The sequence below is a fragment of the Varanus komodoensis genome, unplaced genomic scaffold, assembly GCF_004798865.1.
Source record: "Varanus komodoensis strain SLA01 unplaced genomic scaffold, ASM479886v1 scaffold36, whole genome shotgun sequence".
Lineage (NCBI taxonomy): Eukaryota > Metazoa > Chordata > Lepidosauria > Squamata > Varanidae > Varanus > Varanus komodoensis.
This window is the reverse complement of record NW_025335873.1, coordinates 7,415,392-7,436,789: the sequence shown is the minus strand read 5'-3', so window position 1 is coordinate 7,436,789 and position 21,398 is coordinate 7,415,392. Positions and strand designations below refer to the sequence as shown.

General features: G+C 52.3%; 1 protein-coding gene across 4 annotated transcripts in view; it reads left to right on the top strand.

Moving 5' to 3' along the window:
* CDK5RAP2 (CDK5 regulatory subunit associated protein 2) overlaps positions 1–21,398 on the top strand; it is an 87,962-nt gene that overhangs the window by 47,929 nt on the left and 18,635 nt on the right. For all 4 annotated transcript variants that reach the window (XM_044439875.1, XM_044439874.1, XM_044439873.1 and 1 more), the window contains exons 21-30: positions 1,935–2,367; positions 3,879–4,110; positions 7,071–7,169; positions 7,508–7,618; positions 8,405–8,951; positions 10,872–11,104; positions 12,721–12,769; positions 13,411–13,529; positions 14,760–14,885; positions 20,316–20,432. In XM_044439875.1, the coding sequence (XP_044295810.1) occupies positions 1,935–2,367; positions 3,879–4,110; positions 7,071–7,169; positions 7,508–7,618; positions 8,405–8,951; positions 10,872–11,104; positions 12,721–12,769; positions 13,411–13,529; positions 14,760–14,885; positions 20,316–20,432 (2,066 nt within the window). The remainder of the gene's footprint in view (positions 1–1,934; positions 2,368–3,878; positions 4,111–7,070; positions 7,170–7,507; positions 7,619–8,404; positions 8,952–10,871; positions 11,105–12,720; positions 12,770–13,410; positions 13,530–14,759; positions 14,886–20,315; positions 20,433–21,398) is intronic.

Here is a 21,398-nt window from a genome sequence, read left to right as displayed (position 1 = left end):
TGGGTAGGACTCGGGGGTGATGGGAGTTGCACTCGACACCGTTTGGAGAAATCTGGCTGCAGGTGTTCAGGGGAGACTTGGCTGTGCTCCAGATGTAACTCAGGAGAGTTTGTGCTTCCATATTTGTCCTCTGGGAATGGCTGGCAGCTGTTCTTTGGGGCAGGCTTCCTCCTGCTGCGCTCCTGGTGCTTTGGATCATGTCCTCCTTCAGCCCTAGCCATCCTGGACACTTGTCTTTCTCAGGAGGTGGTGGTGGTGTTAGTTGCGAAGTCGTGCCTGACCCATCGCGACCCCATGGACAACATTCCTGCAGGCCCCCCTGTCCTCCACCTTCCCCCGGAGTCCACTCAAGCTCACGCCGACTGCTTCAGGGACTCCATCCAGCGACCTCATCCTCTGCCGTCCCCTTCTTCTTTTGCCATCAATCGTTCCCAGCATCAGGCTCTACTCCAGTGAGTCCTTCCTTCTCATTAGGTGGCCAAAGTATTTGAGTTTCATCCTCAGTATCTGGCCTTCTAAAGAGCAGTCAGGGTTGATCTCCTCGCGGACTGACCAGTTTGATCTCCTTGCGGTCCAAGGGACTTGCAGGAGTCTCCTCCAGCACCACAGTTCGAAGGCCTCAATTCTTCGTCACTCAGCCTTCCTTATGGTCCAGCTTTCACAGCCATACATTGCAACTGGGAAAACCATCGCCTTGACTATACGCACTTTTGTCGGCAGGGTGATGTCTCTGCTTTTTAGTATGAGGTGTCAGGGAGGGAACAAACAAGGTGTTTTACGGTGGACGTGGCCCTGAGATGCTCGCTTTATCTCCCTTTCCGAAATCATGAGAACATTTCCAACCTCAGAGAGAATTGTACTGTAGTCGCAAAGATGGAGCTTGCCTTAACGCTTCTCCGCAAATGGTGGGAAAAGGATTCCAGGAAAGAAGGGTGGCAAGAGCATGAAAGTCCCTTATGCTGCAGCCCCTCTCTGAAATTCAGTGGGTGGTCTCTCCCCCGCTCCTCCCCCTGCCCTGCAGCAAAAAAGTAATGATGCTGATCCGCCCTTTATGATTGGTGCAAACATGATGGTGAAATCGAGGTGTGTCGGACATTCTGAATACCCAGGAGTGACTCTGGACCCAGACTTTATCCCAAGAGCTCAGCGGGTTCGGGCCAAGCACCCACAGTTTCCGGGATGTTCTTTTGTGATACCTCCTGGAAGCCCCCCAAGGGGGCACCTGTGTTGGACGAAGGGCTTCTTTCCCTTTGAAAATCCCTGCCTTGGTTTTGCCCGCCAGCTCTGCGTTCCCCGTGACACTCTGCTTTGCTTCGGCGTGATTTCCGTGTGTGTGGGTGTGCGATTGTGCGCACACAATGCCCCCTTGTTGGGATTTCGGCTTGCAAAATAAGGAGAAGGTGGCTTGTGATGACGTAACCGACTTTGCTGCCTGGTAGGAGCTTCCTTTGAAATATCAACAGCAGCTCTTGAGAGGCTATTTTTGTCATTTGGGAGGAATGTACGACTTCTGTATCATGACCCTCATGGTCTTGAGGAAGGCAGTTCCAACTTTCTTGCAACTGCTAGTTGGATAACAAAAGAGAGATGGGGCAGAAAGAGAGAGAGACACACACTCCTTTGGCCCTTAAAACTGTAAATTCAAGGATGTTTTGTAACAGCTCCATTCCCATCCTCAACCCTCTTTCTCCTCCTCAAGTCTTAATCAGCAGCATTTTGAGACGGGCATTCTTTTGCAATTTGCTTTAGATCGCCGTGGCTCCTGGCTTCCTTTTTCTTGCCATTCCAGATAGTATTAAAGTAAAAATCCAGCACTAGTTTACGATGGCCGTAGGAATAATCTTGCAGAAGGTAATCTTGTTTTCTTATGGGTGCTGTTCTTTCTTCCCGTCTGTCTGTCTGTGTTCTTCTTTTCACCCGCTGTGTAAAAACAGACAGGAACAAATGAAAATCGCAAATCGGCTGTTAGATCATCTGAATGCTATTGGAGGAGACAGTTCTGGCGATGATCTTGAGAATAAAGATGAGAAGGCTCTCAAGCAACTGATTCTTCAGCTGAGGGCTGACCTAGGTAAAGCCCTCCAGCACCCAGTCACATCGAAATCCACTCTGGTGGAGAAGGAAGGGCCTGATTCTGAACCGGCAGTGCAGATTAAGGCCGAGACGGAAGCATCAAAGGGAAGTGTGAAAGATACAGCCACGCAGACCGTGGCGGGCAATGCCACGAGGCTGAAACCTGAAGGCCCGAGCGTGGCCACGGAAGACCAAGCGAAGTCCGCGAGGCTAAGTGGCAGGCGCCATCCGAAGAGGGCCTGCGTGAAGGGCCAAGAGCAGGAGAGCCTTCGGCATACGAGCAAAACGTACAAAGTGAGTGGATTTAAGGTTCTCAAGCGCGGACTGGGAAGATGGCGGACGAGTCCATGGCTAATAGGGCCACGCTGGTTTGGAACATCTGGAAGAGCTGGATGCCAAAGCTGTGCAAATTACTTCCACATCTGTTTTCAAGCTGCAGCATTCCACCGGCCGGTTTTCTGGGCTGGGCTGGGCTACAGGCGGAGAAATGCTGGAGAGACCCTTTCCCCTCTGTCCCAGCACCTCCTGTCCTTACTGGGCTCCTGCCTATTCCTCCAGCTCCTCTTCAGCTGCCATTGTGGGGGTCCTCCCAGGCAGTTGTAGCTGAAGCTGTTAAGTTTTGTCCTTCCCTTCCCATGCAAAGCTGTAGAGGCGGTCCAGCCAGCTGGCCAGCTTTGCTGACCTCAAGGGCAGTCTCTGGCCGTGTCCAAGCTCTAGCTCCGGAGGGCTGTGGGAGGCACCCTTGCCGTGCTGTTGATGCTTTCGGGCCACCAGCCTCGCCCACGCTCCCTGAGGAATGCTCCCGTGGGAGACCAGCTGTCTCCGGGACCGGCCTTTCCTCGGAAGGAGATCTGTGGTGGCGTCCACTGCAGAAAATGCCTCCTTCCCTCCCTCCCATTCCGCCTCATACGCACCCTTTCCTGTTTCCCTGCCTGAGTTATTCCAGGGGCCGGAGGATGCCCAGTCCAGCGCTTGAGAGATGGTAGCCTGCTGCAGCGAGGAGATCATTGTTGGCCATCAGGATGATTTGTCCTCTGGAGATAGAGCTGGCTTTCTTTGCCATTAATGACGACTCAACCACTGATAGTTTCCATGACGCCAAAATTGGTGTTCAGGGGCAATCACAGGAATTCATAAGCTGACAGTGCTCCTTTTCCTTGTTAACTGAGTGTGAACTGGCCAGAGTTTCTGGAAGGACAAACCTAGAATAAGGATTTCCTTTTTAAAACCTATAGAAATCCAGCTTGTTAAGTCTACTGTTCAAAGTCCTGCTAGGAAAACGGGGTGATTCTCCTAACATTCAGTTTAGCTTTGCCTTCACTGAACATGCTTAGAAGTGTGGTCCTTCCTCTTGCCTCAGGTTATTCCCTGTTTCACTGATAAATAGGGAAGGGCTAAATTTCGTTGGGTGCTTTTTACATGTCCACTGAGTAGCAGAGGCCAATGTGTTCTCCCAATTTTGGCTTCGTTTCCCTGTCTTACTCGATTTCATAGCCCCGGTTAGTGTTTTCTCGCTAGGTGGATTTAGCAAGCTGGCTTGGGGGCACCGCTGGAGTTGGCTCTGTGGCATCGCAAAGCCAAAACTTCCCGCAGGGGAAAATCTTTTTGTCCTGTTCCCCAACTTGCCCGGGAACAGTTGCTGCAGCTGAATTGGTGGTCAGGAGACTCTTAGGTGATTGCATATTTTCCACAAAACCCCCCCTTTTCGTTCCAGCTCCCTTAGCAAAATTCGCGTGGCTGGACAGATCACCCATTTTAGCTTCCTGGCCTCTTTGCTTACGCCTCTTTCGTTGTGTCTCGCCCAGAGCGATCCTTGTTACCAGTTCAGGAAATCTCGCCTGCCCATTCCGCTGAAATCGTCAAGGTCAGCCGGAAGCACCTCCTTCGGGGGCGCCTTGCAAAAGACGGACCAGCACCTTCAGCACCGTGTGTTCACCCTGGATGAAGGTCTGAAAGGAAGGCGCCTGCAGCCCGAGCCCCTTAGCGATGAGTTGCTGCCCAGCAAACCTGAGACTGGGAGACCCGATCGGGAAGGAGGTAAGGTAACATGGCTGAAAACGCCAGCAGAAGGCATCTGTCGCTTGCTGTCGGCTCCCTTTTGATATGCCTATCCTTGCTTCTGAGTCGGCAGAACCGTCGGCCAGATTTATAAGATAAACCATCTGCACCCATATATACCTACCCTTCTCTTAGATCAGCTCTGGGGGCCCTTCTGCAAGAACCACCCTCGGGGAGATGTGAGGGGTGGCAACCGGGCGACGGGCCTTTTCCGCTGCCGCTTTCCATCTTTGGAACTCCCTCCCTGGGGAAATTCGCCTGGCGCCATCTCTCCTTTCCTTCCGGCACCTGGCAAAGACATATCTCTTTCGGAAACATCTTAAAGTTTAGCCTGCATGCTGTGGCCCTTTTTAATTGCTTTGACAGATGTTTAATTCATCATGTTTTCATTGGTCGTAATGTGTTTTTACTCTGTCCTCGTGCTTTAGGCATTGTGTGAAGGCCTTGGCAATTATAGGCCAATTATATTTATACAATTACATGTATAAATGCATGTAAATAAATAAATAGGCTGCGCCAGAGCCCAAAGGACTCTCTGGGCAGCTTACAGTAAAAGCAACAACGGCGATAGAGACAATAAGGTGAAACAGTGTTGGCCAGTGTCTGAGCAAACAGGGCTGGCCGAAGCAGCGCTTCCGCACCCTTTGCTGCTGACGCCACCAAGCCATGCCGCCTGGACCAGCTGGACATTTCCCACCCTGGGACGTCCAACTGTAGCTCAGCAGCTTCCTGATCGGGGGTACAGGGAGGGCTGGCAGATTCCCACGGGGACGGGAATCAGCTGGCGAGGTCTTGGACCACAGGCCTTGTGGCGCTGCCTGCTAGCACACTGCTGCCCGTTCGTTGGCCGCGATGTTTTGAGGCGCCCACTGTCCAGCTCCTCTGCTGAGCCAGACACGATGGAGGCTGGGCCCACAAAACGAAGGCATCCACAGCTGCTGCCCACGCCAGCTCGGACCCGTTACCTAGCCCAGTCTCAGCCGGTCCGACGTGCATCTCTCCAGGGTCTCAGACAGAGGCCTTTCCATTGCCCGATGCTTTTTTTGTTTTACGTGAGATTCCGGAGCATCTGGCCCCTTCTCCACACCACAGATGGGCACAAATCTTCTTGCTGGTGCCAGAGTGCAGGACACAGAGTAATCAACGCAAGTTGCGACAACCCAGATTCAGGCTGGGCATCAGGAGAAGCTTCCTCGCTGTCAGAGCAAAACAACAGTGGGACCAGCTGCCTGGAGAGGTGGGGGGCTCTCCCACACTGGAGGCATTCAAGGAGAAACTGATCAGCCATCGGAGTGGGATGGTGTGAATGGGTGTCCTGCAACAGCAGGGGGTGGACTCTAGGACCTTCATGGCCCCTTCCAACTCTACTGTTCCATGATTCTACGAAATGTGTGACTTTCCTAGTAGCTCCTCCAGATTCTGGAAGGGGTGGCTGTTGGTTGCTTGTTTTTGCTTTCTCCTGGATCTGGACACCCAGAGTGCCAGAATAGCAGGGAGAATTCCAGTCAAGTTCTCCCGCATCGCCTGTGTTGCACCTTTGCAGGACAATTCCCTGACTAAGCACTTAGACTGAGCGTCACAAGAAAGAGAAATCGGTCCAAGGCAGAAATGGGCTTGTGCAGAACATATATCTATACCTGGAAGGGCCGCCAGCAAAGGTTGCTTGGGCTGTAAATTCGCCTAATGGCCCGCAGAGGAACTCAGCGAAGCTGACAAGCCCACAGCAGTGCGGCGGATCCCTACAGCCAGCCAAGAGTTAAAAAAATGGCATCTGAACCACCTGTAGCGCAATCCCAAATGCTTCCTTGTGCACACCAGCTGCATTTCCTCAAACAAAGTGAGACATTCAGTGCTGCCCCCTACCTCGGCCCCCACCATGTTAAAATAATCTACGCTCCCTGTCTCCAAACGAGCAAGGGTCTCCGTAAAGATTTTTAGTGCTCTCCACCCTCTTCCTCATTCTGCTTATTCTCTCATATGCCACTTGCTCCGCACGGAGCCACATCAGGAAACCTGAGATAATGTGCCTCGTAAATACAGTGCAGGCATTAGCGTTCCGTGCTGCTGTTTGAGAGCAGAGGCGTAGGAACGGAGAGCTGTCCGTGGCGCCCAGCGGGGGAAGAGGGTAGCCCAGGGGGCTCGGCAGAAAGACCTGGTGGTGCTGTCGGCCCCTTCTGTGTGCATGAGAACAGCCTGGTTGGATCGGGAAAGACGCCCGTGCAGGCTGGCACCTTGGTGCTCGCACCGCCCAGGCAGAGGCTCTTGGGACTCCCAGGCTCAGGTTAGGAGCACAGCGGTCCGCTCTCGCTGGTGTCTCCCGCAAGGGCGGAGGCCACCGTTCATATTCTGCGCATGGCCTGATAGCCACGTCCGAGCGTCTCCTAGGAGCAGCGTGGGTGGCCAGCACGGTGCTGTTCTGACTCGGCTCTTCTGTAAGCGTGGGAAGCGGCAGCGGGGCGTTTGTCCCACTGCCCCACGAGCCAGTCCCCTCTCCAGGGCCATCTGCCACGGTGCATCATGCTCAGAGCACCATGGGTGGCTTTTGGATGCATGTGCCCATTGGGTAGGACATCTGTGCGCGCATAACTAGGGACCAAGGCAGGGACACGCCGTGGTCAGGAAGAGCCACCCCCCCCCCCCTCATAAGGGGTTTAAAAAAAAAAGATAACCCCCCACCCCCCCAGTCCTGTCCCCATGGCCTTTGCCTCCCCCCACCAGCACTGGAAGGGGAGCCTCTGGACCTCAATTCAGCCTCTGGGCCGGAAGACATCCCCCAGTCCAGCTTGCCTTTGAAAGGAGCAATTGCTGCCAGCTGGTGATTCAGGCAAGCAATAACCCTTCTCTTCCCAAGAGATGAGTTTCCTTCATTCCGATTCCCTATTTTATTCCTGGCATCCCTGAAATGCAGCCAGCCTGCCTTCTCTCCCCCTTTTCTCTAGCCGATTCCTTCATCCAGCTGGACAGCTCCGAAATGGACTCGAGTTTGCTCACCGTGGAGAGCAAAGGAGAAACGGAGCAGGACCGGAGCACCAGCCAAGGTATGGAGGAGAGGTGCAGCAATGCCTGCAGGGGGGGAGGAAACCTTGCTATAAAAGCATCTAACCTTTATGCAATTAATTGCCTGTTTTCCCCGCATCCCTAGCTTTTAAACACGGCTTATTTAATTAGTCCAGAAGCCTAGCTCTAGGAGGTTACGCTCCAGTTTACTCTGGATTACACTTTTGGGCTGTTCATGGGATTTATTGGAGGGCGGTTTCGAATACAGAGGGGCCGAGGGAGGCTAGAAATGGCCAACGGTGCTTTTCCCTTTCAATTGGTGTTTGCTTTCCTGGCCTCTTAAATGCGTATTAGCTCTCCTCCCCTGCTCTGCCCTCAGGCACCTCTCCTCTAGCCGAGTCGATGAAACTGGATGGCTCCGAAGTCGAAATCAGCTTGATCGGTGTTGAAAGCGAAGGCGAAACGGGCAAGGGACAGAACACCAGCCAAGGTATCTAAGAGACGCGCCGCAGTGTGGGGAGGAGATGGGGCCAGTCAGACTGGCTGGCCAGTTTGTTACTTGAGTGTATAATTGCAAGTGTGGCTAGTTCATTCGCATGGATTTGCCCCCCCCTTTTCCCTTCCATTTGTCGCTTTTAAATATTGTCCTAATTCCCCCAGAGTTGCAGCCCTTGCGAATCATCTCTTCAGGGGCAGAATTGGAAGGGCCTCTCAGATTTATGGGGGTGCTTTCTGATCAAAATGGGGAGATGTGGGCTCAGCTCCCCGTCAGCTCTGCGTTTCCCTGTCCTGACCTGTAAAGTAAAAGCATCGAAGACATTTCGGAAGCTGCTGCCAGTCAGTGTAGGCCAGCATGGGCAGAGAGCAGTCTTGAGACGTTTTAGAGTTCAGTTTCCAGAAGCCTCTGCCAGCCATGGCTGGAGGTCAGGAGTGCTGGGCCTTGAAGTCCAAAACACATGGATGCCTAGTTTTGGGCCCCTCCTGATGCAGACCACACTGAACTAAATGCACCGTGGTGTGGCTCTGTCCAGGACTACATCTTATGTTACTAATTCAGCCCTTCCCTCAGAACAATAAGGACTAGAACCTTACTTCTGGTTTTAGGTGGTAGAGCACATCATTTGCAGGCGGAAAGTCCCCACAGCATCTACAGGCAGAGATGCCGGCCTGGGTACACAAGTCCTGAGCTGGACATACCCACATAACTTTGTATAATGCAGCTTCCTGGGACAAGGAATCTCCTCGGCCAAATAACTGTGCGCCGATTTGTTTTCAGAAACGGACACTCACACCCTGGAGGCAGGAAGAAATCAAGGATCTGATTTCCCGGAGAAGCAGGGTGCCGATGCGGCGTCCCTCTACTCGGCTTCCAAGAGCTTGCTGTCTCTCCGGCTGAGTGGGACCAGCACCCACGCCTTGGACAGCGAAGCCGTCCTCAGTGCGGACGATCTGAGGGCACACATCAAGGCCCTGAAGTCCAAACTGGAAGAGTATGAGACGCTCCTGAGCCAGTTCGAGCCGGCCAAGGAGGGCCCTGCCGCCGAAGTGGCTCTGGGCGAAGCCGAAACCAAGGAGCCGACTCTTGGCGGCCGCCTTCTCTCGCCGGCCGCCTCCGTCCTGCAGCGGCCAGCGGAGTCTCAGATCCACGCCCAGGATCCCGTCTCCCCCGCGCCGGAGCTCGGGCGGGAAGAAACGGTGCACAGGCTCAAGGAGCTTCTGTCGGAAAACGAGGCCGAGCTGGAGAGAGAGCAGATAGCCAACATGCAGCTGCTGGACAAGGTCTGCCGTCTGCAGAGCAAGCTGAGGAGCGTCCCCCCGGAGTGGTGAGTCGGTGCACAGAGCGTCTCCGGGGAAGGAGATGGCCTGGCTGGGGAACGCTGAGAACGTTTCAGGAACGGCCGGGCGGCCTTGTGGGCCGGCTCCTTCCAGGCGTCATAACCAGACGGCTTGTGGGAGATTCCCTCTCCCCCTCCAAGCACGCGAAATGCCTTGTTCTGCCGTAAAGCCGCTTCTACGAATCCTCTTCGTTCTTCGGCAGTATTTTGCCTTTTGCATCTTTCGGTTTGGGAGCATCTGATTTTGATCAGAACATGTCAGGTTCACGGCATGCATGAAGCGCAGAGCAAAACAGAACGCATCCCCCGTAAATGATAGCCGAAATTTGCAAATGGGAACGGCGATGAAAAATATCTCATGGAAACGCAACGTGAATGAAACCTTGCTCTGTTTATTTCTTCGTTTAAAGCAGGGAGAGCAGTAAAAACAGACAAATTGGGTTCATTTCAGGACAGCTGCTCTGGGAAGCGAAATTGGTTCTGAATCTCTTGCCAGTTCTGGCTCCTGAGTCCCCTCCATCTCTGAATAACCAAAACAGCTAAGGAAAATATTGAAGGCGAACATTAGCATTATTAATTGAAGGGAATTTTAGTGCTGCAAAGTTGTTTGTCTTTTGTTTAAATCATCCGCCCCGCAATTTGTCACCACAATTAATCTATATTCTGTGTTCACCAGAACTGACACACATTTCATACTTGGTGTGTTGAATCCAAGTATTCCTTTCCAAAGACCGACTTTCAAAGGATTTTAAATAAATACATAGCATCATTTATTTCTTTAAAACATCCTTTGCGCAAGCCTCAGGAAGGCTTCCAAAGATTAAAAAATCATATAAAATACAATTAAAAACATTTGAGAATAACAACTCTCAAAACTAACAATAATAATTCAAAACTAAAAGAGAGGAAGAAAATGTGACTGTGAAAAATGTTATTAATTTTTTTAACATTATTAATTTAATTATTAAAATGATGGGCAAATAGAAAGGTCTTTACCTGGCGCCGGAAAGAGTAGAGTCGATGCCAGGCGGACCTCCCTGGGGAGCATATTCCATAGTCTGGGTGCCACCGCAGAGAAGGCCTTCCTCCGAGTAGATACCCTCCGAACCTCCTCCAAAGAGGATTCCCGGAGGAAGGCCTCCCCTGCCGATCTTAAGGGGCGTGAGGGCATGCAGGGAAAGCAGCAACCTCTGGCTTCGATCGAGCGATGGTCGCTGGAGTAGAAGGTGTAGGGGTTACGGCCATTTCTCCTTTGTTGGTCCCTTGGGCTCTCTGTAACTGGGATGCCAAGACTGGGGGAGCCAGAGATAAGCCAGCTGGTAGCTGAGGGTCACGCGCTCCAGAAGGCCAAGTCAACCTGCTCATGTGGAGTAGGGAAGGTCGGCCGTGGCCCGTCCGCGGGCCCGGTGGCAGCCAGAGAGGGCAGGCCAGCCGAGAAGTGCCAGGCGCTCCGGACAACTGGCCCTGAGCCAAGAGCACCTGTGCTGATCGCGTGTGCGGGCAATTTGAGCTTGGAAGGGAGAAAGGGGATCCGTTTGGAGTCTGCGTCTTGGCAACAGGTCAGACTTCCTGAATAACTCGCGCTCTGGGTCAGTGTGTTTCTTTTGTTGCTGACTTCTGCAATATGCTTCATTCGAGTCTGGTGGACTTGCACCAATGAGTAGAGCATTGCGAAACTCTGCCGCAGACCTGGAGGGCAGGGCCCTGTCGAAAGGAGGGAGAATCGATGCTGCTCGTTCCCGCGGGAGCAGAATCGGCTTCCTTGCAAGAGGCTCACTGTATCAGAGACCCTTGGTTCCTGCCGGAAAGTTGGGCCTTGTGCAAAACTCTAGCCCCAGAGCGGCATGATTGGCCCCTTTCTCAAGAGCTGGGTGCGCCTCGTCACCAACGGGGACGTTGCTTTTGCAGGCTTGACTCCCCAGTCCACTCGACGATGCGCGAGGATTCCTTCCTGCGCCAGCAGATCCAGGAGGGCCACAGCATCTGTGCCACCTACCGGCAGCACCTGACCAACCTCATCCGAGCCTTTGAGGAGCTGCTGCAGGCCAGCGAGGTGGAGTATTACGCTGCCGAGAGCTTCCGGGAGCTGCTCAATCGAAGCGCCCAGCTCTTCGAGAGGCTGGAGCAGCAGTGTCTGTACGGTGGGTGCTTTGGCTTCTTCTCCCGTCTGCGGATCCGCACGGCCGAGGCGCACGACCTGGTCTGGCCTCCCCTCGTGTTGCCTCGGCCCCCACAAGGCAGAGCAAAGTTGTTCTCGCCTTCCGATTCACCCCCACCCCATAATTTGCAGATCACATGAAGTCGGGGCCTCTGTGAGCCCTTTGGACAGGAGCGGGCCGAATTTGGGGTGCTGGATCTCAGCTCCGCAGGACAGCTCTGTCCACGAGGGGCCCCACTTTGCCGCTCTTCGGGTGCCCACCCTCTGCCTCCCTTGACCCTGTCCCGGACTGCTAATTGTGGGGTGCTTTGCTAGCTGTGGCCCCATTTCCCCCATGGAAGACTCTGCCACTAAGAACCTGGAGCTAAGGATGTTGGGATCCTGAGAACCTCTTGGAAATGGGCTTCATCCTAGGGGCTGAAAGAATTCGGAGGCCTGGCCCTAGACTTTGGGGCTTTTCCCCTCTGTGCCCCGCTTCACTCTCCGAAGCATCGCCTCGCGGGCCCATGTTTCACAGGCTGATGTCATTCTGGCTGTGGATGCTGGGAGATTTTAATGTAAGCAGCGCTCTCATGTCTTGTGTGTCCTCAACAGGCTTGAGTGCGTTCTATTATCATATATCAAATTCTTTGCATTGGAAATAAGTTTCTCCACGAATAAACATTAAAATGCCTTTCCGTTCAAATCAGCAGATGGTATCATATATACTAATGAAGTTGCTGACAACGGAGACAATTCAATATATCTTTGCACAACAGGGTTGCATTGAATCACCAGTTAAAAATAAAAATGAGGGGTGGAACGGAATGCACAAGTGTGCGGAGGATCCGATGGTACGGGAGGAGGCGCCGCCGTTCCGGGCACAGATCTGGCCGGGCATCCCTCTCCCCGCCGCCGAAGGAGCCTGCCTTTAAGCACGCATCGTCTTTCTCAACAAGGAGATAATTCTTAATTTCGTTCTGCCCTTTCCCGCAAGGAGTCCAAGTCTCTTGGGATGGCTTAATAAGCCCATCCCTCTTGATAGCCTATGGAGAGAAGTTGTTGAGGTGTGGGGCACTCTTCCGCATCTCGCTGGTCTTTTATTCATTCATTTATTTATTTATTTAAACAACTTATATGCCGCCCCATCGCATGAGCCTCAGGGCGGCTTACAATCATTAAAATTCCATATAAAATACAAAAAAATCATCAAATCAATAAAATACAAAAAATAAAAAAAAATAGTGGATCCAGCGCTGCTCTTCCCATTGCGTGCCCCCGTCTCCCATCCTCGGAGCTCCGTACCGAAGCCCCCCCAGCTCAGGAAAAGCGCCCGCGTGCCCTGCCGGGAGCACTGGGCATCGGTCCTCAGCGATGCCTCATTTCTGCACACCACCTCCTATCGGCAGGTGTCCATATTACAGAGCGGACCTTGGAGTCCGTCCCCGGAGGATGATCTCAGCAAGCGTTTGGTCTTCCCCATCAGACTTCCTCGATCTGGGCTGTCTCGCAAATCGTTCTTTTCTAGCCCCTTCGCGAAAGTTTCCTGAACAAAGTGACCAAGAAATGCGATCTTGTCAGCTTTGTTTTAAAGAGCCTCTTCCTTTCCTTCCTCGGCAGGAGAGTCCATAGATGAGGATATGACTAAACTTCACGGCCTGACACACAAGTAAGTTTACCCTTTTGTTGTCCCATTTTCTTGAAGTCCGAGGTGGGGTTGTAGCGGTTTCCCATTTTTAAAGCATCCAGCTGGGCACCCAGAGTCCAACGTGCCGTAGGTCAAGGCAGCTGGTTGCTCTCCAGATGTGGTGGCCTAGCCAGTGGTGGTTGCACCATCAAGAATATGAGTTCCTTGATTCAGAGATGACTCGGTGAACTCCGAAGCAACCTTGGGACACATTTGCTACTTCTCCCACGTCAAGAAACCCATCCAGACGTTGAGTACTGATGTGACTACATTGGCTTTTACAAACATGTTACTCCTTTGAGCGGGATTCATGGAGTGGCTGTCCCCAGAACCCCCTTCCTTCGAAGGTACCCATAAAGAGAATGGCCATGTCTCCGGTCCCGATTCAGCTTCTTCTGCCCGATGCCTTCCAGGTGTGCTGGGCTGCAGCTCCTGTCCCCCTGACTGCTGGCCACAGTGGCCAGAGCTGAAGGGGGTTGCGGTCCAGCACAGCTGTCCCATCTGGAGGATAGCAGACCGGGGAGGGCCTTCCGAAGGGAAGCCGCTCGCCGAGAAGGTCACCCTCCTTGACATTGTCTAGTGTTGATGGAAATCGCATCACCCGCCCCTGCTTCTTTCCACAGCCTGTCCAACTTCGAGCTGTCACAGAAATCCTCCTCCGTGGAGTTACCTGGGCACAAAACGGAACAATTGGAGGGTGAGCCGGAGAGACTGGAAGACGTTCCAGCCAAGTTTCCCGAAGGTAAGGAGCCACGGATCGGGCCTCGTTTCAGTGGGGATGCTGCTAATGCAGAAGGCACTCCAAAAACGAAGGGTATTTCTAATATCCGTAGAGGGCGCATGCTTTATTCATACACTGCGTAACAACACGTAGGAAATGCATCCTTTTCCCAGTCTGTTGCGGTGTGTGGATCTACAGGTTTTCCTCTTCTTCCCTGCAGGCTGTGGGATTGCATTGCCATGAGAGATTCTGCCCGAGGGGCTTTTTCCCCTTTTCCACTGCAGGGACCTTTTGGGGGGTCCCGGCCAGTGCGCCACCCTCCTCCCCGGCTCTTTCCTTCGGACGGCTTTGGTTTTCCCTTTTGGCTTTTCTTTCCCCCTCCTCTTCGTTGCTGTTGAAAGGCGATGGCCTGCATCACGTGTTTTCTGGTCTCATGAAAACCAGGGTCGTGTTTCCTCGGGATTCAGGGCGGCTGAATAATTGATCGGGGGCGGAGGGATGACCTGGAAATGCACACCAGGCTGCCAGGTTGCTTCTCTGGAGGCGTTGCTGAGGGCAGGTTGCAGTCGCTGTCTTTACGGTGCAGCAGCAAAGTGGAGGTTGTGTGTGTGTGTGTGTGTGTGTGTGTGTGTGTGAGAGAGAGAGAGAGAGAGAGAATGTTTCACTAGCTGGACTGTTGAATGGAATGGGTGAAGCATCGATGAATTCATGACAGATGCGGAAATGTTCAGCAGGTGGAGGCGGAGCTGTAGATCCATGCGGCAAACCATCAAAGGTACTGACTGTAGGTAGAAAAGGTGGATCCTTCATCTCTCGCCACGCGGTGGGTGAACGGAGCCTCTCGTCTCGTCTCCACGTGCTCTGCTTTGGCGTGTCCCCTGAGCTCTCGTTGCTTCCTGAAGCAGCACGTGTGAACCGGGCGGGTCCTTCCCCCTGCGCGTTTCCACCGAGGCTTCTCCGGGGACGTAGGGCACGGATGTCAGAGCTTCGTTCGCTTGCGGGGTCTGCTCGGTGGTGGGGCTGCTTGGCAGAATTAAGGGCGATGTCCCCCACCCAGGAGACCACCGCGATCCTTGCTTTAGTGCACCGGGTTGGCTGAGGGACAGGCGTATGGGTGATGCGGAAGGCAAGGCGGGATGCCCGTCCCTCCGCCGTGCGAGGAAAAAGCGCACTCGATTTGTACGGATCTGCGGTGCTTCCCGTGCCTTCCTGGCCCTGGGCCAATGTTGCGCTTCTCCCAACGGTTCCCAGAGCTGCTGATGGAGCATCTCCAGGAGATCGGGCGGCTGAGGCACCAGCTGGAGGAGTCCATCCGGACCAACGACCGCTTGAGGAAGCAGCTGGAGCAGCAGGGGCCGGGCGCTCCCCTGGACCGAGGTAAAAGCGGCCGGAGCCGAGGCCCGCACCGTCTCCCGGCCCGCATGCAGCCGGTGACTCGCACGGGATGGGGGGCCCTGTTTGCCCAGGCGAGCAGCCCTGCTCCCCGCTTTGCAGGCAAAAGGGAGGAACGCACCGATCCTTGTGCAATCCCCGCTACCCATTTCCCGACCCGGCAAGCCAAAATATTACCTGGCGGCAGGCAGACATGCTCCTGGAGGAAGCAACGCCTGGCATGCTCGTTCTTTAATCGAGTACGTTTTTCTCCCTCGAGACTACAATCCCTAGTTTCCCCAGCAGCAAACCCAGGCTCTGTGCATCTTTTTGCCTGAATATTCTGGGACTTGCAGTCGTGGGGGAGGAGATGCAGCTTTGGCGACGGGCTGTGCCTTCCCGGCTTTCCTTGCTCTCCCTGCTTGCCCCAAGCCTTTTCCAGGCTTGTGGATGGAGCACCCCAAAAGCTCTGGTCCCTTTTTGGGGCCAGCCGGACGGGCGACTGCACTGGGCACGGAAATCACTGGGGCATATGCTGGGCATCTTGCAGAGATGTCGGCACGCTGTGGGAGCAAAGGAGCTGAGCTGAATTTCCAGAAGCTCCCTGACCCGGCTCAGCCCCGGGTCCCTTTTAGATGCCTCCTGGAGTTTTGTGGGGGAAGGTTGAAACCTCACTGCTTGCCCACGTGCAAAGTCTCCCTTTCTGTGATACTCAAGCTGCGCGGACTAGCGACCGTGTCTGGTCTTGGAAACTGGTCGTTCTTTCTCCTAGCCAGTGGTCATCTGTAAAAGTCTCCCTGAACATACGCAGAGCGTGTCTTCCTTTCCCCGGGGCCACTGCAACCCTGCGCTTTCCCCTCCCATACAGAACTCAGGAGAGTTGCTGGTGGGACGGATGGCCGTGCGCGCGTCTCTGTTTTGGAGATGAAAAACTGTTCCCAGGGCTCTGGTGGTTACTGCACATTTAGCAAGCGAATATAGACTCCCTTGCCCAGAATTCCAGTCCAGGATTTCTTCCGCGCCCATGCATCCCCGCTTCACCATTAAATACTTCCCTGTTCTCCATCAGTCGCTGCAGGCGGGCGCTGGATTCTCTGCACTGGCTCCAGCACAGCCCAGAGGACCTGCGAGCCAAGGCTCCTGTTCAGCCCCTCGCCAAGCGGCTCTTGGCATTTCCCTCTGCAGGATCCGCCGCCACCTCTGCCTGCAGCTGCTGCAAAGGAAGCCCTTGCCCACCCACTCCGTGGCTCCTCCTGCCACTGGGTTAACACCTGAGTCTGGCAAGCTTGGGAGGTTTGGGTTCTGATGCAAAGCGATGCCTTTTCATGACACCTGTCCGTCCGTCCGTCCCTCCCTCTCTCCGAGACCACTTCACACAGGGCAGGGTACAAACCACAGCTGCTTCGAGCGCCTTGCAAGCTTAGAACTGCCTTCCTTGGCTGTTCCTCCAACGCCAAGGAAGGATCGGTTTTCAAACCTGCCTGTACAAGAAGACCTAAAACAATGAGCATGGAAACACACCTCGCTGTTCTGTTCCTTTTAGCCCTCTTCCTCCTCCTCTTTCTTTGGGCCCTAGCTAGAGAGCTAACTCCTCGTCGGTATCCTCTGGTCCTCCATTTTTCCGTTCCAAATGGAAAGTGTTCTCTGCGAATGGCAGCTTCTCCCGGGAGTAATTTACGCTGATGGAAAAGCATACGTAACTGCCCCCCGATTTTCTTGCTGAAGTATTTACATGCAGCGGGAGAGGAAGGCCATTCTTGCGTAATGGCCACACCTGAAATCGTTCCAGGTCTTTTATGGCTTCATAAAGATTCAGTGGGGGGGGAAGGACATCTGTTAATGTAGGAGGTATATATTATCTTAACACCTTCCCATCCGTTGCTTGAGCAAATGCATCCCTGGACAATGGTGGGGGAGGGAATAGAGGAGAAGGAAGGGAGCTGGGCGTATCAGGCTCCCCCCATCGGCTGCCTTCTAGATGTGTTGGACTACAGCCCCCATTGTCCCCAGCTGGCAGGAATCTCTCCTCCCCTGTCCCACTGCGGGTCTGATCCAGGGATGTCGGAGCTGCTTTTAGGGTCATAAACCTGTGGATCACTCTGGAGACAAAGACCCGCTCGATTCGTAGGTTAGAGTCGCAGGGCCTTTCCTCGTGTGAGCGGAAGTTGCTGCGGGACGTTCCCACACGCTGCGCTCCAGCACTAGCTTTCCCCCCCTGCTGCTATTTAATTAAAAGCAAAGCAAGCCCTTTAAATGTATGGCTGCTTCTGTTGTTAATATAATTATTAAGATTTCAAGCCCGTGTTCCAGGGTGCTGTGCCGTCACGAGGGGCTGCAGAAGACGAGCACGGTTACGAGGCCGTCGTGCCTTCAGCAGATGCTCTCGTCCCAGGGAGAAGCAGAGGCCCAGGTGCTCTGAATTCCACCTCAGCCGCACCCCTGGCCCGTATTGCAAGCATGCAAATCCAAGCGCGATAGGTGGAGAGATTAACGGAGGGTTAATGATCCCATTCCAGGGCCATTCCAGGGCCATCTTGATCTCGGGCACTTTGCGTTAAACGAACTGGCAAAAACCTGCAAGGCACAAGTCACCCTCTCTTCCGCCTTACCATTTATCATTGCGATCTTCATCCTCGCCCTCGTCCGTTTCATTTCTAGACTGCTGCATAGCCAAAGCGCTCTGGGTGGATTACAGCAATTTGCTTATTCAGTTTGCATCAAGGACCAGCTTCCAGTCCCTCTGAAGTGCAACCCTCTGCTCTAGTGCTGTGTGATCTTCTCGAAACCGTGACACCGGAAGTAAACTGGCCCAGAGAGCCTTGGCTATGGGGTAGTGTAGAAATGAGATGAATAAAAAATAATAATTAGGTGACTTCCAGATTCTTTGGAAGTGCAGCAGATTAATTATTATTATTATTATAACATTTCTATGCTGCCCCTTGCCGAAGCCTCGGGGCGGCTTACAACACAATAAGATACATTGAAATACAATAGACCATAATAAATTACCAATAAATACAAAAATACAAAAAATACACTGAGTTACAATAATATAACATTAAATTAAAATTAAAAAATCCGCTGGTCCTTATTTCCCCTGCTCTTCCTTATTTATTTAACACTTTTGGACACTACTGCAATAGCTTCATGGCTCTCTGGATGGTTTACATAATACAAACATAACAAAATGTAAAAGCGACATAAATAAAACAATTAAAACATCAATACTAGTAAACCATCAAACATAAAACAACCCCAACACAGCAGGGGCACCAAGTAATAGCATATATTAACATAACAGATTGAATAAATCTGAAAAGATTGCTATTAAAATACCAAATTTACTAGTTAAAATGACAGTCAGATTGCTTCTTGTATCTGGACTTTGCACGGCCTCCAAACTTCCTGCATTCCCTTCTCTCCTCTCCATCGCCCTTGGTGTTCCAGGTGTGGATGCCACTGCCTTCATCCCAGTGCCGGCAGATTCCCAGCACAGAGGAACTAACCTTCCAGACAGTGAGATCTGAAGCGGTCGTCTTTGCCACGGTTCCTGGCCTGAACCTCTCTTGCTTCCCCGCACGGCTTTGCCAAGCAACCCGTGTATGATGCGAGTCTTAGTTCATTGGCATCCTAGCAGGGGCCTCCATGAAAGAAGCCGCCTGCGTTTCGATTTTTTGATTCCCCGTGCCGGTTGACCACCCCAAATTCAGTTTCTTTTCGTACCTGTTAGTGAGCATTTAGAATAGAATAGTTGTGGACTTGGAAGGAGCCTACAGGTCCCTTGAGTCTGCCCAGCTGCTCATCTTCCACGTGTGGTCACCCATCCCGTGGCAGGCTCACACCTGTCCAGCGAGCAAAGGTGGGTTGGCTTGCCAGCTCGATGCGGGCAGGACTGGTGGAGAATGTGGGCTCCAGCTGAGCGCGGGGCCCAAGAGGAGAGGTCTCGGCCACCGAGGGCCAGATCTGGCACAAGCGAAAGACCCGAGGGAAGGCGGCAGCGTGGAGGCTAGGAAAGGAAATAGGCCGTTTCTGTTGGATGGGTTTGCGCTGGGTTTCAGTAGGATCTGAGAACTGGGCGGACGATTTCATGGGGAAAGGACCCAGAGCGCCTGCTTCCCATATAACTGGGAAACAGTTTAATAAAGCACAGTATGGGGGCCGAGCCCGACACGTGAAGCAGCGCAACACTCGCCCTTCGCTTAAGAAAAGACCGTTCATCATGCAGGGATGCTTCAGTCTGAACCGATCTGCTCTCAGTTCAGACCCCGTATCATTTTGCAGAAAAGGAAGCCTCCAGGAGAGCCAGTTTGGTAGGAATGTGGGACCGGGACTCGGTAGGTCTGAGCCCCACATAGCTAGGAAGCCTCCCCGGTGACTTAGGACCAGGCACAAACTCTCAGCCTCAGCTACCTTACAGGGTTGTTGTTAGGATAAGATTGTGAGTGTGAAGAAGAGGATGATGAAGTCACCTTGGGTTCCTAGAAAGGAACAAAGGTGGGATTTGCATATAACGATCCAAACACAGCCTGTCGTTGAAGCCTTTACGTTTTCCTGATTTTGGGCCACGGAGAGAAACACGCATTTAAAAAATTCGTATGTTTGAAAATTGGGCATAAACACTCTTGAATCAATAGGAGCGAAATGTGTCCCATTAGAACTGTGCCCAGCGGATGCACCGGTGTATAAAATGCACATGCAAACCGGCACACGGTTTTGCATGAAAAGGAAGAAAGTGAAACTTCCGCTCTGCAGCACTGGAGCCGCGTATGGAGCAGGAAGTAAAAGGGGGAGGCATTCCAGGCCGCACTCTGCCTGGTGCTGCCCCACCTGGGGCTCAGTGAGAAGCCCCTGGCCTCCAAGTCCTTGAGAAACTGGAACGAGGCTCTTAGGTTCAAGGGCTTTGTCTGGCAGCCAAAGCCCCGCTTCGCAAGTGGTCTTTGCCCATGTTGGAACCCGGGCCCAGGGACCCCTGGCGTGCAAAATCAGCCTTCCCTGCAGAGGCGGTCTCGGTCGGGCCGAGAGCAAATCCAGCACTCACCGAGCACAAATTTAAGCCGCCTTCTTTTAAAATGTGGCAATTTACCAGGCCGTTGGAAATGACTGCAAATTTGTCTTCTCACAATCTCTGGCTGGAGGCCCAAGATAAGCCTGGCAGTGTTTGTACCCACTGCCATTATCTGCCAGGGATAATTTGCAATTTTTGCTGATATTCACCCAGCATCAGAAGTGTTGCTGAGATGAGTTGCTCGGAGTCCACCTGAATTACCTTTGGCTCTGTAGCGGTGATAACCTTCAGAATATGTAGGGCATAAATAGCTTTCGTAGTGGGTCTATTTCCCCCCTCCCTGCATTGTTTAAATTGTTCTTGTCTGGAAAAGTTTAATCTTTACTGACCTAGAGATGGCTCATAAATCATTTTTATGTATATATTTATAGGTTCTGCAAGCGTCTGTGTCTGTGCCTCAGAGCAACATAATTCCCTGACTTCTGAAATTCATTTCCTGAGGAAGCAAAATCAGGCACTGAATGTAATGCTGGCAAAAGGATCCCGAGGTGAGATAAGGAACTGGGTGTAAAAGTGCGGGATGAAAGAAGGGAAGGGGGCATTGTTTCTTTTGCCATTGGAGAGCAGAAAATGGGTAGGACAATATTTCCATTTGTGTTTTGGCACCGTACCTGCCCGGGAACATTTTAAATGCCAGGTTATAGTTGGCCTGCTAAAGATCGCTGAAAATGCTGCTTTAAAACACAAACGCAGGTTACTAATTCTCATTGTTTTATCTAATGTCTTTATTCAGGTATGTGTATATGCGTTAGACCTTCCCAAGGGCGCCTCACTGTCTGAATGAAATAATCAGCAATTAAACCACAAATAAAACCTGTTATTTATTTGGGAGGGAAGCAGCTTTTGAACCTGGAGGTTCTGTTTAGTTCTCATGGCTTGCCGGCTTGTAATATTTATTTATTTGTTACCTTTATATGCAACCCTGTAGCCCGCAGGCTCCCCAGGCAGTATGCAAATTTTTAAATCATAAACTAACAATTTAACCCCTGTCCCCTGACTTGGCAACAAATAATAAACAATATTTAAAACTGCCTCAGCAGATAATAAAACACGAGAAGAAGCTTGGTCCTGATGTCAGACGACTAATAACACACATCTCCAAATTGTGCAGTACAGTTCTTGGCCCCAGAAATGCATATTTTGTTTTTTTGGGAGATAATGTACACAAAATGTGTAGTTTAGAGAAAACCACAAGTGTGTGTGTGTAAAACCCACATAAACAGGCTAGATTAATGAGTAAGCCCACGCAAAACTGCCATGGATTGGAAACAGATTGTTCTATCCATCTCTCTGCACCTGGAAATAGAAAAAAAGAAGATTTCTTTTTTCTCTTTTGCTCTCTCCTTACCGTATAACCTCTTCTACATCTGAAGGAGTGTAAGGGTTGCGTGTTTGTTTTTCTTTTAAATAATTGTTCCCTTCCAGTGCCGCAGAAGAAAATTGAGGTGCTAAAA